The 19,039-nt window shown below is 35.6% G+C and overlaps 1 protein-coding gene, 1 long non-coding RNA gene and 2 pseudogenes across 2 annotated transcripts; 1 reads left to right on the top strand and 3 right to left on the bottom strand.

The window, feature by feature from the left end:
• Nucleotides 1-86: 86 nt before the first annotated feature.
• LOC116136544 lies at nt 87-4,069 on the bottom strand (annotated as a pseudogene).
• A 4,507-nt stretch (nt 4,070-8,576) lies between these two features.
• LOC116136543 lies at nt 8,577-10,523 on the bottom strand (annotated as a pseudogene).
• A 795-nt stretch (nt 10,524-11,318) lies between these two features.
• On the top strand, nt 11,319-12,201 carry LOC116136523. Its single transcript, XR_004129046.1, has 2 exons — nt 11,319-11,400; nt 11,784-12,201. It is a non-coding gene; the product is annotated as an uncharacterized LOC116136523 (long non-coding RNA).
• Nucleotides 12,202-12,269: 68 nt separating this feature from the next.
• Nucleotides 12,270-17,481, bottom strand: LOC116136522 (probable RNA helicase SDE3). Its single transcript, XM_031422215.1, has 6 exons — nt 17,307-17,481; nt 16,012-16,818; nt 15,749-15,919; nt 13,990-15,444; nt 12,502-12,931; nt 12,270-12,292 (listed from the first exon to the last, which is right to left on the bottom strand). The coding sequence occupies exons 2-5, from the start codon at nt 16,789-16,791 to the stop codon at nt 12,692-12,694; spliced, it is 2,646 nt and encodes an 881-aa protein (XP_031278075.1). The 5' UTR covers nt 16,792-16,818; nt 17,307-17,481; the 3' UTR covers nt 12,270-12,292; nt 12,502-12,691.
• Between the last annotated feature and the right edge of the window lie 1,558 nt (nt 17,482-19,039).

Below are 19,039 nucleotides of genomic sequence, written 5' to 3'. Positions count from 1 at the left end.
AATTGTCTCGCATCATTGCACGCTAAATGTTCAAGTCAAATATAAGTGAAAATTATATTTGCACGGTAAAGCTTGATCAAACCTTTCTAATGGCGTGTAACTCCAAACTCAGAATAAAGCTTTACAAAATTCAATTCTCTGACACACTCATTGTCTGTCCCAAAAAGATTAACAAAAAATTTCTCTGATGGAGCAACTTTCGTCTGATGATGAAAATAAGTTTCAAAACAAAAGACACTTTTAGTTCACAGAGCTGGGTAAATAAATTTACCGCCACCATCAGACCACCATCTTCATCTTTGAAAGGTTTAACAAATTCTTATCTGAGATGATTCTCAATCCAGTCACCCTGTTCAAAATTCTGTACAAGTTCTTCTCATGACGGTTTAAAAAACCCCTTCCGCTGGATCTTCATCTGGATACCCCTGCCTCTCAGGAAGTGCACAACCCTGGTAAGAATTGGTTGTCTGCACACGCCATAAAAGCTATTCCAGTATTCATCTGCCCAACGTGAAAAACTTCAGCATTAGTGATGTAAATAACTAAACCTTGGAAATGTAGGCATGAGAATTCAACTGACTCTGATTCCAGTACAAAAAGTTTTGAGACATCGGCTCTCTTCTTTTTTTTTTTTTTTTTTTTTTTTTTCCTTCTAGTGTTCCAGGGTTCCTTTAACAATTTGATTTCTTATTACAAAACAAGGATGACTAGTGAATGCACTGGAGTATAAAGTGCAAGAGTCATTTTAAAACTCAAAGGCAGGAATTAGGAAATGCTGGAAGACTAAGAGCTGGTGGCAGGTGACAAAACTTACGACGAACACAAGGCTACTATTAATTGATAGAAACGACGAACACAGTTATGATCATGTCATACAAGAATAAAGCTCAATCAATACTATCAAAATTTGACTACAACATATATAATTTGTATATAAATAAATTAATATGAAGGCTTAGAACATGCCGAACTTATGAAACACAAATTCCAAACTGAAAAGTGGAGGAATAAAAAAGTAAAACACTTGCAACTGAACCATTTTTTCCAAAACAACTGCAAATACATGGAAAACTCATGGTGGAGACACCGTAAACACCCTATGAGGCGCATGTCTTTGTTAAACCCTCTTCCCTTTCTCATACTTCTTACTTTTTTTTTTTTTTTTTTCCTGAGCTCCCAGTTCAAACCTTGATGCCTAAAACATCAAAAGTGGACTCTTGAATCTATTAAAAAGTATTAACATCTCACTGATGCAAATTTTTGGTGTTTGCTATGTCTTTTGAACAGGTACATTGACCATTAGGTGCAACTAGGAAATGAATGTTCCCATCTGGACATTAATAAAGTGCAGAAGTTCCTAAAAAGGTAAAAGTTGAAATCTCACACTACAGTGCAACCCTTGACAACACTTAACTAAGGAATGATCATATAGTGGCACGTACATGCAAATAGAAAATTATCTAATTAGATGAGGTCTTTGGAGAGAATAATATAACTCATCAGGAGGTTTTCCAATTCCTTAACATAGAAAGATTACAGTAAGCGAAAAGGAATACCTTGCTCACAATGTGTGGATTCCCGATCACAACAAGCAAAGATATTGCCAGGGTAACAGCCACATTAACCTTCTTGGATTGTCAGAAATCCTAAACAGTGTCTTTCTGTCAAATTCATGTGTTTGATGTTGATCGGACAGTAGAATAATAATGACTTGCCTTTCTTGTCCTTGGAACCTGTTCAACACTGCCAACCTTGATATCAGGCATATCTAAACTTTCTAGGGTTTTCTTTAGTTTGAGTACCTGCTGTCATATGGTGTTATGACCCCTATATCTTCCTCACTCAATCCCACTTGCTGTCAATCTCTCGATGACCTCTACAACTTGCGTAATCCGATTGAGGAGTGGACACAGAATACAAGAACACGTAGGAGATTACTGAAGATATCTCCCACAAGGAACTTGTGTCGTCTTTACATGCAATCAATTCCTCTTCATAGAACAGCTTTGAAGGAAGATACAAAATTCGGGATGACATCGGTAGTTTCTAACAACTTTGTTACATAATTATTCCTGTATAAAAAAGCAGATTCAAACAGCCTTTCCAAGTATGATTTCCCCAATCCATAAGTCCTGCATCTCTTGATATATTACGACCAAAGCATGGGTCGTCCAGCAAGAACAACAACAGTTCCTTTTTAGGGATCAGACTGGCTCACAGGCCAGCTCAGTCCAAGAAAATATGGAGAGAGAAGTGGCCACAAGTAATACCTTCAGCATAAAGAAGAGACAGGCACTCAATATAGTGATAGAATGAATCCTGTAGCGAGTGAGGGGCATTGAGATGAGGACAACTTAAAGAAACCAAAAACTCATTTAACGAAGCAAAAGCGGATATGATGAGGCTGACATCCTACTATGAGCGAGAAGTTGCATTGAGCCGTGGAAAGCACATCATTCTCTTGAACCTCGTTCTTCTTAGAGGTGTGATCCGCAAGGCACTAGCTTTGAAGACGCACAGACAGAATGCTCGAAGATTCTCTCGTATGTTCTGGTAGGAGCTGGAGAATTGCTTCCACAAGTGTCATAGTCTTACCTGTACCAGGAAGGTCCATGAACTCAGACTAAGGAAGCGCGTCCTTGTGCAGCAAGAGATCATCCTCGTGACGTGATCACTAAGTCTTTTCAAAATCAAGGGGAACTCCAGAAGTGGAAAGGGAAACCTCCATGTCTAGACTCGATTGTAAAGAGTGAAACTGTACATTGTAAAGATCACCACCGGGGAGTGAAAAAAAAAAATCACCAATGTGACAACATCACATTAGTGGACAAAGGTTGGAGTATTAACAAAAGACAGTAAATACAAAGGTGCGCTACATAAACAAAAAGACTGCATCTTATTTTTTATGACGATGACTTGGATGGTCAAAGGAACACTCAAGTTTAGGTAATGTGCCTACCAAACACCATCTTGGTGATGTAAATTTTTTTTTTTTCTTTTCACTAGGTAAATTCTAGGGTTGAAATACTTTAAGAATTAGCGAAATAAATGTTTTCCAATAATCAGAGACAAGACTGATAAGGAGATGTCTTACTCCTCCATTGTCATTAGCAAGCTTGACAAAAATAAAATCTCCATGAACAAGTGATGGCCTTCTCAGCGAGCTGGGACCTCAAGAGTCAAAATTGTCCTCTTTCCTATAGCAACATTCTCCATGTGATGAGACCTCATTCTACCTGCAGTAAAAAATTGTCAAATACATCAAAAGTTGACGATGGTTTCTATATAATACTAATATATAGTTTTAATTATTTATATATAACCTCCAGTGTATTTCTTCCATGATCACTAATGTTTCGAAGTAAGAACAGTAATTGTCTCTTGTTAGACCTTTGAAAACATCTGGGATCTGCTTGTCTCAATGAGTTCTCTCATATTCTTTGGAATGGCATATTTGGGAAGCCTATTCTGGAAAGAAACTTGGCCAGTCACTCTTGCAGGACGCGAACCGACAATATGGATCCACATCAAAATGTTTTTTCTTGTACCTCTGAATATGGTTTATTTGAAGCCAAAGACTGCGAGATTTTGTCTCCAAGAGAAAATCACTCGCTCTATCCTATCCCCCCTATATCAAAATGCACAATTGTAGTGTGCAGGCCGATTCCATTTGGCTTGCAAGACAACCAGATAGTTAAGATCTCATCTAGGCTGAACCCTTGTCTAACTTAAAAGATTCCAAAAACTGGCTGATACTACACTCTGACTTTCCAGATGGAGGCTTCATCACAAAGAAATTGTGAAAGTATTCAGGGTTTGAGGCATAAAATTTAGTCATAGATCCACAGGCTCACCACTGTGTGTTTTTAAGGTGATTGAATCTACAGCAGTTTCCTACGATCACCGATTGAGGTTTCCCCTCTACAAGGAATGGAAACGAAATCACAAAGAAACCTCTTCCTCGGGATGTAACTACACACCGATCTATCATCCATAACAATAAACCCTATTTCTCCTTTATCCTCATGACAGAGCATTCATCATCCCACTTGTCAATAACAGTACCCATCAAGACAGAAAGTGAAATGAACAAGTACCTGTGAATTTTAACCACAAACAATCGTATGCTAAATACATACAAACAAACACAAAGCTATACATCAGAACCTTTGAGAGCGTGACAAATACAAGAAAAATATCACAGCATGAAACTTTAATAAACAAACTCAAACCAAACCCAAAATGCCCTTGATACAATCAATATAACAATAATCCAATATTCAGAGTGTGCCGCAACCAATTATTAACACACTGTCAGAAACCATTGTTTTAATGATTAATCAAAACTCAGTAGAGAAAAAAAAAAAAAAAAAAAAAAAATCTAAGTTATCAACTAGATTGCAGCAAAAGCATTCCATTAAACCCAGAACATAATGAGAAACGATCTATTTCACTCTAAAAACAGATACTTACTTTCTTCAAAGAAACACTCAATTAAACTTACAAAGGCCCGTATGATATACGCATTCTGTAAAAGGGGAAACTTGTATTGATACGAGGAAGAAGGTATAAAAGACTCACTTTGAAGAAAGGCTGAGATAAAAGAGAGTGTTGATGAGAAATAAAAATGAGAAGACTACTAGCCCGGTTTCCTTTAACATAGTTTTTTGGGTTCTTCGTTGGTACATAGCAACATCAAGTACTGCTTCTTCAGTTTTCACAGAAATGGTGTTCACTGTTCACTCGACAAGAAATAGTGTGTCAAATATTAAGGAGTGATAAGTGACGGGGCTTTCCCTGTGTCCTGTGTTACACTTTACAGTATTGCAGAGTATCGAGTGTTGTCTCAGTACCTTACCGTTACCGATTGAATTAGAATACGTGTCTACTCGTAATCGTCGTGGAGTATAAAGTTTTGAACGTGGAGGAACACCCGGCTAGTTGGAATTGGGATCGTACAAAATGACGTCGTATAAATTATTATCATTAATATGAATTTATTAAATTAATTTTACTATTAATTCATCCATGGACAATCAATTTTATAGTATAAAGTTTTAAGAGTAGTATATTATGAAATTTATAAGGCAAAATTTGTGTGTCTCCCTTAACGTTCCTTTAAAATCAAAAGACACTTTTTTCTCTTTTGTAAACAAATTTTTACAAAAATCTCAAAAAATATTATGAAGGGATCTCAAATCTTAATTTTATTAACACTTACAGTTTTGTATTTTTTATTATTATTATTTTAATTATTAAGAGAAAACAAAAATCCCCTAAAAAAGATCAAAGACTCTTTTTTTATGATCGGGGTATCCAGACCAGTTTTACACATCTTAATTGATTCTCAAAGCCCGATTGAAATTATCGATGAATAAAAGCTATATGTTACCTAATTAGAATCAAAGAAGAGCTTAAATCAAATCCTTAAATAATATATTCAAAAATTCTATAATAATTACTGCGTTTTGTGAATGAGATTACAGTATAAAGTTTATTGATATTTATTGAAGTGGAAGGACACTCAGAAAAGTGTTTTCTTCTTTCTCAAAATTTCTGATCTTGGATGTGTTAGTTTTATATGTTGGTGCATGCAGCGGCGGATTCATAAATTTGTATTAGGATGAGCCAAAGTGAAAATTAATTATATATTAATACTTATGTTCATTAATATTTTTATTAGGATGGGTCAAAATATATAAATTATATATATTAACATTTAAAAAAAAAAATTGATGGTGGGCCACCCTTGGGTGCATGGAAGTTTCGTGGTACCAACGAGACCTCATCATTTTTATTTCTTTTGTGATCAAAGTGTTCAGACTAACTTACATGCACTTCAACTAATTTTTTAGATCTTAAAGTTAAGGGTTAGATAAACCTCAGTGGTTACTCCTATTAGCAACCGAAGTAAATCGAACTCAATACCTGTTAGGTAATACCCCAAGAGTCCTTACTCAACCACCAAAGGGTGATTGAGGCCTCACTATTCCTTTGGTTTGTTTGTGTAAGCAACTTATCTGCAATCTAAACAAAAAATACAAAGTTCTTAGACTTTAAACCAAGAATCAAAGATTACCTCCGGTCATTAAAACAAACTCACAAAGCTGTATTTTGGCTCTTCTAAGCTCTCAAGACACTTTAATATTGATGGTGTATTTTGTTTTAGTTGAGTACTTGAGCTTAGGGACCAAAACATTATATATAGTCAAACTTCCATCAAGCTCTTAATGACATTGCTTAATGGCTGCCAAAAATCCCAATCAACGGCTAAACAAAAACTTTTGGAAAACTGAAGCAACAAATGTGGATCATTAATCTTTAAAACTGACTTGTATTTAATGAAAATCAATTATCAACGTTAGATAAGTAACGTTGGTGAACGTAAGTTTCACAGTTTGTTCACTAACCAATACTGAATTTATATTTTCTTTTTTATTACATTACAATTAAACTTCAAATTTAAATTTTAACAAGAACTTTTAACTTAAATAAAAAATCAAATTTTTTTCTTTTTTTCTTTTTTGGTTTGATGTGGGATAGAAAATAGGATAACGCTTAGTTTGACAAAGTAAATAAGACAAACATCAAAATATATGAAGTAGAGTTAGAGTAAATAAATAAAACATAAAAACATTCTTCCTAAAATATAAATAAAACGAAAAGAAAACAAATTAAAATGTAAATAAATATTACAAAAAAGTATCTTATTAAGAAAACCGATATTCATTTCCTAATTCATAAATTAAATATGATAAGTACATAAATGGAATTTCTTAATTTTCTTTTATTTATTTATTTTTATTAATACAACATAAAATTTAATATTAATTTTGTGTTTATGTATAGAAACATATTGGACCATAGTGAACATTAAATCATTATCCTCTACTCTTAGTAAATGCCTTCTGTTTTTGAGGTAGAAGTAGTGCTAAGTTTGGGCTACAAACTTCAAAACATGTTCTTCAAACAAAACGGCCGTGCATTTAGCCATGGTCAACCTATAATTAGAATGTAGACAAATCTTTTCAGGCCCATATGCAACCCTTTGACAACACTTAACTAAGGAATGATCATATAGTTGTGCACGTACATGCAAATAGAAAATTATCTAATTTAGATGCAGTCTTTGGAGAGAATAATATATCATCAGGAGAGTTTTCCATTTCCTAAACATAGAAGATTACATGTAAGCGAAAAGGAATACCTTGCTAACAATGTGTGGATTCCCGATCACACAAGCAAAGATATTGCACGGGTAACAGCCACATTAAACCTTCTTGGATTGCTCAGAAATCCTAAACGTGTCTTCTGTCAAAGTCATTGTGTTTGATTGTTGATCGGACAGTAGAAATAATAATGACTTGCCTTTCTTGTCCTTGGAACTGTCAACACTGCCAACCTGATATCAGGCATATCTAAACTTTCTAGGTTTTCTTTAGTTTGAGTACCTGCTGTCTATATGGTGTTATGACCCCTATATCTTCCTCACTCAAATTCCCACTTGCTGTCAATCTCTCGATGACCTCTACAACTTTGCTTACTTCAATCCGATTAACCACGATGGATTGCTGCCTTCTCTCTCATCACAGCCTTGAATACCATAGAAAAGAATAGGGAATTCCTTGTTAAGAAAGTTCACCGACATTGCAAAGGAACTTGTGTCGTCTTTACATGCAATCAATTCCTCTTCATAGAACAGCTTTGAAGAAGATACAAAATTTCGGGATGACATCGGTAGTTTCTAACCACTTTGTTACATAATTTTCTCTCCTGTTAAATAAAATGCAGATTCAAACAGCCTTTCCAAGTATGATTTCCCCAATCCATAAGTCTCTGCATCTCTTAATATATTACTGGACCTAACGCATAGGGTCTCCAGCAAGAACAACAACGTCTCCTTTTTGCAGAGGATAGACATAGGTTCATGCTTTCTGGCTCTGAAGCTTGGCCAGCCTCATCCAAGAAAATATGAGAGAGTGGCCAGAGTTAATACCTTCAGCATAAAGAGAGAAGCACTCATATAAGTTGATATGATGATCCTGTAGCGAGTGAGGGCATTGACTGGAGGACACTTAAAGACACACTCATTAAAGAAGCAAAGCGGATATGATGAGGCTTGACATCCTCATATGAGCGAAGTTCATTGAGCCGGAATACCTCTTCTCTTGAACTTCAACAGTCTTCTCACTGAGGAGTTTCTCTAGTTATGTGATCCGCAGCACTATTTGAAGACGCACAGACAGAATCCGAGAATTCCTCGATTTTCTTAAGCTGGAGAATTGCTTCCACAAGTGTCACTATCTTACCTGTACCAGGAGGTCCATGAATCAGATAAGGAGGAGCTCCTTTGCAGCAAGGATCTTCTCGATTGAACACATTTGCTCCTCGTTAAGATTACAGGAAATAGGTACCAGTGGAGTTAATTCAATGTCTTTTTTCAGAGGACTCAGATGGAAAAAGGACTCCATGTCTAACCCTGTGCAGCATCATGGCTTGATATACCTTCTCATGTTGACTCGATTGTAAGTGAACTGTACATTGTAAAGATCACATCTCTATGGAGCAAGTGAAATCTTGGGAAAACTTCAAATACACTTCATCAGCCTCAACGCGGTGATGAAACCCTGTGCAACATCACATTAGTGGACGGTTGGAGTATTATAACCATGAACCCATATAACACATAAGAGCATGCAGGTAGGAGGGAAAGTACAGTACATTACATAGCTACAAACAGACTGCATCTTTATTTTTATGACGATGACTTGGATGGTCAATGGAACTACTCAAGTTTAGGTAATGTGCCTACCAAACACATCTTTGGTGATGTAAATTTTTTTTTTTTCTTTTCACTAGGTAATTCTAGGGTTGAAATACTTTAAGAATAGCGAAATAAATGTTTTCCATAATCAGAGACAGACCTGATAAGGAGATGTCTTATCCCTCCATTGTCATTAGCAAGCTTGACAAAAATAAAATCTCCATGAACAAGTGATGGCCTTCTCTCACGAGCCCTGGGACCTCAAGAGTCAAAATTGTCCTCTCTTCCTCATAGCAACATTCTCCATGTGATGAGACCTCATTTCTACCTGCAGTAAAAAAATTGTCAATACATCAAAAGTTAGACGATGGTTTCTATATAATACATATATATATAGTTTTAATTATTTATATATACCTCCAGTTGTTTTCTTCCATGATCACTAAGTTTCGAAGTAAGAACAGTAATTGTCTCTTGTTAGACCTTCTTGAATAACATCTGGGATCTGCTTCTCTCAATGAGTTCTCTCATATTCTTTGGAATGGCATATTTGGGAAGCCTATTCTGGAAAGAAACTTGGCCAGTCACTCTTGCAGGACGCGAACCGACAACATATGTATCCACATCAAAATGTTTTTTTCTTGTACTCTTGAATATGGTTTATTTGAAGCCAAAGACTGCGAGATTTTGTCTTCAGCCAAGGAAAAATCACATCGCTCATCTATCCCCCCTATATCAAAATGCACAATTGTAGTGTGCAGGCCGATTCCATTGGCTTGCAAGACAACCAGATAGTTAAAGTCCATCAGGCTGAACCATTCTGTCTTAACTTAAAAGATTCCAGAAACCTTGGCTGATATCTACTTCTGACTTTCCAGATGGAGGCTTCATCAAGAAATTGTGAAAGTATCCTCAGGGTTTGAGGCATAAATTTAGTCCATAGATCCACAGGCTCACCACTGTTGTTTTTTTAAGGTGATTGAATCTGCACGTTTCCCCTACGATCACCGATTGAGGTTTCCCCCTACAAAAGGGAATGGAACAGAAATCACAAAAGAACCCTCTTCCGGGATTGTAACTACCACCGATCTATCATCTTCATATCAATAAACCCTATTTCTCCTTTATCCTCAATGACAGAGCATTCATCATCCACTTGTCAATACAGTACCCATCAATGAACAGAAAGTGAAATGAACACGTACCTGTGAATTTAACCACAAACAATCAATGCTAAATACATACAACCAAACACAAAGCTATACATCAGAACCTTTGAGAGCTGTGACAAATCAAGAAAAATTCACATGCAATGAAACTTTAATAAACAAACTTCACAACCAAACCCAAATGCCCTTGATACAATCAATATAACAATAATCCAATATTCAAGAGTGCCGCAACCAATTATTAACCCAATGTCAGAAACACATTGTTTAATGATTAATCAAAACTCAGTAGAGAAAAAAAAAAAAAAAAAAAAAAAATCAAGTTATCAACGATTGCAGCAAAAGCATCCATTAAACCCCAGAACATAATGAGAAACGATCTATTTCACTCTAAAAACAGATACTTACTTCTTCAAAGAACACACTCAATTAAACTTACAAAGGCCCGTATGATATACGCATTCTGTAAAGGGAAACTTGGTATTGATACGAGGAAGAAGGTATAAAAACTCACCTTTGAAGAAGCTAGATAAAAGAGAGTGTTTGATGGAAATAAAATGAGAAGACCTAACCCGGGTTTCCTTTAACATAGTTTTTGGGTTCTTCGTTGGTACATAGCAACATCAAGTACTGCTTCTATCAGTTTTCACAGAAATGGTGTTCACTGTTCACTCGAACAAGAAATAGTGTGTCAATATTAAGGAGTGATAAGTGACGGGGCCTTTCTCCTGTGTCCTGTGTTCACTTTACAGTATTGCAGAGTATCGAGTCTGTCCAGTACCTACCGTACCGATTGAATTAGAATCACGTCGTCTACTCGTAATCGTCGTGGAGTATAAAATTTTTGAACGTGGAGGAACACCCGGCTAGTTGGAATTGGGATCGTACAAAATGACGTCGTATAACTTATTATCATTTATATGAATTTATTAAATTAATTTTACTATTAATCATCCAATGGACACATCAATTTTATAGTATAAAGTTTTTATAAGAGTAGTATTATTTATGAAATTTATAAGGCAAATTTTGTGTGTCTCCCTTAACGTTTCCTTTAAAACAAAAGACACTTTTTTTCTTTTGTAAACAATATTTTTACAAAAATCTCCCAAAACTATTATGAAGGGATCTCAAATCTTAATTTTTATAAACATTACAGTTTTGTTTTTTATTATTATATTTTTAATTATTAAGAGAAACAAAAATCCCCTAAAAATCAAAGACTCTTTTTTTATGATCGGGGTATCCAGACCAGTTTACACACATCTTAATTGATCTCTCAAAGCCCTGAAATTATCGACTGAATAAAAGCTCTAATAGTTATCCTATTAGTAATCAAAGAGAGACTAACCTCAGATCTCTTAAATAATATTCAAAATTCTTAATACTAATGGCAGCTACCACATTTGCCTTTACCTCCTTTCCACGGTGCAACAGGACCAGAGATCCCAAAACCTTTTGATCCAGGTAAGAAACCACAATGAACTCAGTATTTTCTTTAATTTTTATTATCATCATTTAAAAATACATGCACAAAAGAAACAAATCGTTATTCCTGTTGACAAATTGATGATCCCTAAAGATAACACATCCTTGCAGCTCTTGCAAGTATCAATTGCACATTCCACTTGAACTACTTTGTTGGTCCATAGCAAATCATATATCGTTATGAAGTAATTGCTATGTCATTGCGATGGATGCAATTTTGTCTTATAATATGGTTAAACCTACATATCATCAAATTATTGCAAGATTGAGTTGTATAATGCATGTTGGAGATTTAACCCATGACTAAAACTGTTTAAAGCAAGTGGAACTATGGCCTGTTACTGAACATCACAATTTTGCAGGACATGATAATACCTCTGCTCCAACGACGAGTTCACCTACAACTCCAAACTCATCCGTAATAGTATCCAGAGGTTCTATAGCAACTACAAAGATTTTCAAAAGCAATAGTTGGTTTCTACCGGGATTACTGATTTCCCTTCTTGTCTTCATTCACACATAGTGTTACAGGCATCATATACAGAATACTACTCATTTAGATGTTCTCACTTTCAACGATTAAACAAATATGTAATTGCCTGCACCAAGTATATGAAGAAAATAAGTCACCTATTTTTTAGGCATAAATGTGTGGTTCTGATAGCAACCTCCATCTTAAGTGAGACGGCACAAACAGTTTTAACTTTGTTGGTAGAAGCAAAGCGTTCTATCCTTATTGGAGCAATATTCAAATTCAAAACCTAGTAAGTTTTGGTTTTATGTCTATAATTGTCTCGCATCATTGCACGCTAAATTGTTCAAGTCAAATATAAGTGAAACTTATATATTGCACGTTAAAGCTTGATCAAACCTTTCTAATGGCGTGTAACTCCAAACTCAGACATAAAGCTTTACAAAATTCAATTCTCTGACACACTCTATTGTCTGTCCCAAAAAGATTAACAAAAAATTTCTCTGATATGGAGCAACTTTCGTCTGATGATGAAAAATAAGTTTCAAAACAAAAGACACTTTTAGTTCACAGAGCTGGGTAAATAAATTTACCGCCACCCANCAAACCTTTCTAATGGCGTGTAACTCCAAACTCAGACATAAAGCTTTACAAAATTCAATTCTCTGACACACTCTATTGTCTGTCCCAAAAAGATTAACAAAAAATTTCTCTGATATGGAGTAACTTTCGTCTGATGATGAAAAACAAGTTGCAAAACAAAAGACACTTTTAGTTCACGGAGCTGGGTAAATATATTTACCGCCACCCATCAGACCACTCATCTTCATCTTTGACAGGTTTAACAAATTCTATCTGAGATGATTCTCCAATCCAGTCACCCTGTTCAAAATTCTGTACAAGTTCTTCTTCATGACGGTTTAAAAAACCCCCTTCCGCCGGATCTTCATCTGGATACCCCTGCCTCTCAGGAAGTGCACAACCCTGGTAAGAATTGTTGTCTGCACAACGCCATAAAAGCTTATTCCAGTATTCATCCTGCCCAACGTGAAAAAACTTCAGCATTAGTGATGTAAATAACTAAACCTTTGGAAATGTAGGCATGAGAATTCAACTGACTCTGATTCCAGTACAAAAAGTTTTGAGACATCGGCTCTCTTCTCAGTGTTCCATGGGTTCCTTTAACAATTTGATTTCTTATTACAAAACAAGGATGACTAGTGAATGCACTGGGAGTATAAAGTGCAAGAGTCATTTTGAAACTCAAAGGCAGGAATTAGGAAATGCTGGAAAGACTCAAGAACTGGTGGCAGGTGACAAAACTTACGACGAACACAAGGCTACTATTAATTGATAGAAATGACAAACACAGTTATGATCATGTCATACAAGAATAAAGCTCAATCAGATACTATCAAAATTTGACTACACACATATATAATTTGTATATAAATAAATTAATATGAAGGCTTAGAACATGCAGAACTTATGAAAACAAAATTCCAAACTGAAAAGTGGAGGGAATAAAAAAGTAAACAACTTGCAACTGAGCCTTTTTTTTCCAAAACAACTGCAAATACATGGAAAACTCATGGTGAGACATCCAGTAAACACCATATGAGGCGCCATGTCCTTTGTCAAACTCCTCTTTCCCTTTCTCATACTTCTTACTTTTTTTTTTTTTTTTTTTTCCTTTGAGCTCTCAGTTCAAAAACCTTGATGCCTCAAAACATCAAAAGTGGACTCTTGAATCTATTATAAAAAGTATTAACATCTCACTGATGCAAATTTTTGGTGTTTGCCTATGTCTTTTGAACAGGTACATTGACCATTAGGTGCAACTAGGAAATGAATGTTCCCATCTTGACATTTAATAAAGTGCAGAAGTTCCTAAAAAGGTAAAAGTTGAAATCTACACACTACACGTGCAACCCTTTGACAACACTTAACTAAGGAATGATCATATAGTTGTGCACGTACATGCAAATAGAAAATTATCTAATTTAGATGCAGTCTTTGGAGAGAATAATATAATCACAGGAGAGTTTTCCAATTTCCTTAACATAGAAAGATTACATGTAAGCGAAAAGGAATACCTTGCTAACAATGTGTGGATTCCCGATCACAACAAGCAAAGATATTGCACGGGTAACAGCCACATTAAACCTTCTTGGATTGCTCAGAAATCCTAAACAGTGTCTTCTGTCAAAGTCATTGTGTTTGATTGTTGATCGGACAGTAGAAATAATAATGACTTGCCTTTCTTGTCCTTGGAACTGTTCAACACTGCCAACCTTGATATCAGGCATATCTAAACTTTCTAGGGTTTTCTTTAGTTTGAGTACCTGCTGTCTATATGGTGTTATGACCCCTATATCTTCCTCACTCAAATTCCCACTTGCTGTCAATCTCTTGATGACCTCTACAACTTTGCTTACTTCAATCCGATTGAACCACGATGGATTGCTGCCTTCTCTCTCATCACAGCCTTGAATACCATAGAAAAGAATAGGGAATTCCTTGTTAGGAAGAAAGTTCACCGACATTGCAAAGGAACTTGTGTCGTCTTTACATGCAATCAATTCCTCTTCATAGAACAGCTTTGAAGGAAGATACAAAATTTCGGGATGACATCGGTAGTTTCTAACCAACTTTGTTACATAATTTTCATCTCCTGTATAATAAAATGCAGATTCAAACAGCCTTTCCAAGTATGATTTCCCCAATCCATAAGTCTCTGCATCTCTTGAATATAATACTGGACCTAACTGCATAGGGTCTCCAGCAAGAACAACAACAGTCTCCTTTTTGCAGAGGATAGACATAGGTATCATGCTTTCTGGCTCTGAAGCTTGGCCAGCCTCATCCAAGAAAATATGAGAGAAGTGGCCAGAGTTAATACCTTCAGCATAAAGAAGAGAAGCACTCATATAAGTTGATATGATGATCCTGTAGCGAGTGAGGGCATTGACTGGAGGACACTTAAAGACACACTCATTAAAGAAGCAAAAGCGGATATGATGAGGCTTGACATCCTCATATGAGCGAGAAGTTGCATTGAGCCGGAATACCTCATTCTCTTGAACTTCAACAGTCTTCTCACTGAGGAGTTTCTCTAGTATGTGATCCGCAGCACTATTTGAAGACGCACAGACAAGAATCCGAGAATTCTCTCGAGTTCTGTAGAGCTGGAGAATTGCTTCCACAAGTGTCATAGTCTTACCTGTACCAGGAGGTCCATGAATCAGATAAGGAGGAGCTCCTTTGCAGCCAAGGATCTTCTCGATTGAACACATTTGCTCCTCGTTAAGATTACAGGAAATAGGTACCAGTGGAGTTAATTCAATAAGTCTTTTTTCAGAGGACTCAGATGGAAAAAGGAACTCCATGTCTAACCCTTGTGCAGCATCAATGGCTTGATATAACCTTCTCATGTTGACTCGATTGTAAGTGAACTGTACATTGTAAAGATTCACATCTCTATGGAGCAAGTGAAAATCTTGGGCAAACTTCAAATACACCTCATCGGCCTCAACGCGGTGGATGAAACCCTGTGCAACATCACATTAGTGGACAAGGTTGGAGTATTATAAACCATGAACCCATATAACACATAAGAGCATGCAGGTATGAGGGGAAAATACAGTACATTACATAGCTACAAACAGACTGCATCTTTATTTTTTATGTCGATAACTTGGATGGTCAATGGAACTACTCAAGTTTAGGCAATGTGCCTACCAAACACATCTTTGGTGATGTAAATTTTTTTTTTTTCTTTTCACTAGGTAAATTCTAGGGTTGAAATACTTTAAGAATTAGCGAAATAAATGTTTTCCATAATCAGAGACAGACCTGATAAGGAGAAGTCTTATCTCCTCCATTGTCATTAGCAAGCTTGACAAAAATAAAATCTCCATGAACAAGTGATGGCCTTCTCTCAGCGAGCCCTGGGACCTCAAGAGTCAAAAATTGTCCTCTCTTCCTCATAGCAACATTCTCCATGTGATGAGACCTCATTTCTACCTGCAGTAAAAAAATTGTCAAATACATCAAAAGTTAGACGATGGTTTCTTATATATATACATATATATATAGTTTTAATTATTTATATATACCTCCAGTTGTATTTCTTCCATGATCACTAATGTTTCGAAGTAAGAACAATAATTGTCTCTTGTTAGACCTTCTTGAATAACATCTGGGATCTGCTTGCTCTCAATGAGTTCTCTCATATTCTTTGGAATGGCATATTTGGGAAGCCTATTCTGGAAAGAAACTTGGCCAGTCACTCTTGCAGGACGCGAACCGACAACATATGTATCCACATCAAAATGTTTTTTTCTTGTACCTCTTGAATATGGTTTATTTGAAGCCAAAGACTGCGAGATTTTGTCTTCAGCCAAGAGAAAAATCACTCGCTCTATCCTATCCCCCCCTATATCAAAATGCACAATTGTAGTGTGCAGGCCGATTCCATTTGGCTTGCAAGACAACCAGATAGTTAAAGTCTCATCAGGCTGAACCATTCTGTCTTCTAACTTAAAAGATTCCAGAAAACCTTGGCTGATATCTACTTCTGACTTTCCAGATGGAGGCTTCATCAAAGAAAATGTGAAAGTATCCTCAGGGTTTGAGGCATAAATTTTAGTCCATAGATCCACAGGCTCACCACTGTTGTTTTTTAAGGTGATTGAATCTACAGCAGTTTCCCCTACGATCACCGATTGAGGTTTCCCCTCTACAAAAGGGAATGGAACAGAAATCACAAAAGAACCCTCTTCATCGGGATTGTAACTACACACCGATCTATCATCTTCATAATCAATAAACGCTATTTCTCCTTTATCCTCAATGACAGAGCATTCATCATCCCACTTGTCAATAACAGTACCCATCAATGAACAGAAAGTGAAATGAACAACCTGTGAATTTTAACCACAAACAATCAGTATGCTAAATATACATACAACCAAACACAAAGCTATACATCAGAACCTTTGAGGGCTGTGACGCATACAAGAAAAATATCACATGCAATGAAACTTTAATAAACAAACTTCACAACCAAACCCAAAATGCCCTTGATACAATCAATATAACAATAATCCAATATTCAAGAGTGCCGCAACCAATTATTAACCCAATGTCAGAAACACATTGTTTTAATGATTAATCAAAACTCAGTAGAAAAAAAAAAAAAAAAAAAAAAAATCTAAGTTATCAACTAGATTGCAGCAAAAGCATTCCATTAAACCCCAGAACAAAATGAGAAACGATCTATTTCACTCTAAAAACAGATACTTACTTTCTTCAAAGAAACACTCAATTAAACTTACAAAGGCCCGTATGATATACGCATTCTGTAAAAGGGGAAACTTGGTATTGATACAAGGAAGAAGGTATAAAAGACTCACCTTTGAAGAAAGCTGAGATAAAAAGAGAGTGTTTGATGAGAAATAAAAATGAGAAGACCTAAGCCCGGGTTTCCTTTAACATAGTTTTTGGGTTCTTCGTTGGTACATAGCAACATCAAGTACTGCTTCTATCAGTTTTCACAGAAATGGTGTTCACTGTTCACTCGAACAAGAAATAGTGTGTCAAATATTAAGGAGTGATAAGTGACGGGGCCTTTCTCCTGTGTCCTGTGTTACACCTTACAGTATTGCAGAGTATCGAGTCTGTCACAGTACCTTACCGTTACCGATTGAATTAGAATCACGTCGTCTACTCGTAATCGTCGTGGAGTATAAAAGTTTTGAACGTGGAGGAACACCCGGCTAGTTAGGATCGTACAAAATGACGTCGTATAACTTATTATCATTTAATATGAATTTATTAAATTAATTTTACTATTAATTCATCCAATGGACACATCAATTTTATAGTATAAAGTTTTTATAAGAGTAGTATTATTTATGAAATTTATAAGGCAAATTTTGTGTGTCTCCCTTAACGTTTCCTTTAAAATCAAAAGACACTTTTTTTCTCTTTTGTAAACAATATTTTTACAAAAATCTCCCAAAACTATTATGAAGGGATCTCAAATCTTAATTTTTATAAACATTACAAGTTTTGTATTTTTATTATTATTATTTTTAATTATTAAGAGAAAACAAAAATCCCCTAAAAATATCAAAGACTCTTTTTTTTATGATCGGGGTATCCAGACCAGTTTACACACATCTTAATTGATCTCTCAAAGCCCTGAAATTATCGACTGAATAAAAGCTCTAATAGTTATCCTATTAGTAATCAAAGAGAGACTTAAACTCAAGATCTCTTAAATAATATATTCAAAAATTCTTAAATAATAATTTCCTTCGTTTGGAATGAGATTACAGTATAAAGTTTATTGATATTTATTGAAGTGGAAGGACACTCAGAAAAGTGTTTTCTTCTTTCTCAAAATTTCTGATCTTGGATGTGTTAGTTTTATATGTTGGTGCATGCAGCGGCGGATTCATAAATTTGTATTAGGATGAGCCAAAGTGAAAATTAATTATATATTAATACTTATGTTCATTAATATTTTTATTAGGATGGGTCAAAATATATAAATTATATATATTAACATTTAAAAAAAAAAATTGATGGTGGGCCACCCTTGGGTGCATGGAAGTTTCGTGGTACCAACGAGACCTCATCATTTTTATTTCTTTTGTGATCAAAGTGTTCAGACTAACTTACATGCACTTCAACTAATTTTTTAGATCTTAAAGTTAAGGGTTAGATAAACCTCAGTGGTTACTCCTATTAGCAACCGAAGTAAATCGAACTCAATACCTGTTAGGTAATACCCCAAGAGTCCTTACTCAACCACCAAAGGGTGATTGAGGCCTCACTATTCCTTTGGTTTGTTTGTGTAAGCAACTTATCTGCAATCTAAACAAAAAATACAAAGTTCTTAGACTTTAAACCAAGAATCAAAGATTACCTCCGGTCATTAAAACAAACTCACAAAGCTGTATTTTGGCTCTTCTAAGCTCTCAAGACACTTTAATATTGATGGTGTATTTTGTTTTAGTTGAGTACTTGAGCTTAGGGACCAAAACATTATATATAGTCAAACTTCCATCAAGCTCTTAATGACATTGCTTAATGGCTGCCAAAAATCCCAATCAACGGCTAAACAAAAACTTTTGG

The sequence above is a fragment of the Pistacia vera genome, unplaced genomic scaffold, assembly GCF_008641045.1.
Source record: "Pistacia vera cultivar Batoury unplaced genomic scaffold, PisVer_v2 Contig317, whole genome shotgun sequence".
Lineage (NCBI taxonomy): Eukaryota > Viridiplantae > Streptophyta > Magnoliopsida > Sapindales > Anacardiaceae > Pistacia > Pistacia vera.
Note: the sequence above shows the minus strand (reverse complement) of the source record. Positions and strands in the feature narration are given on the sequence as shown.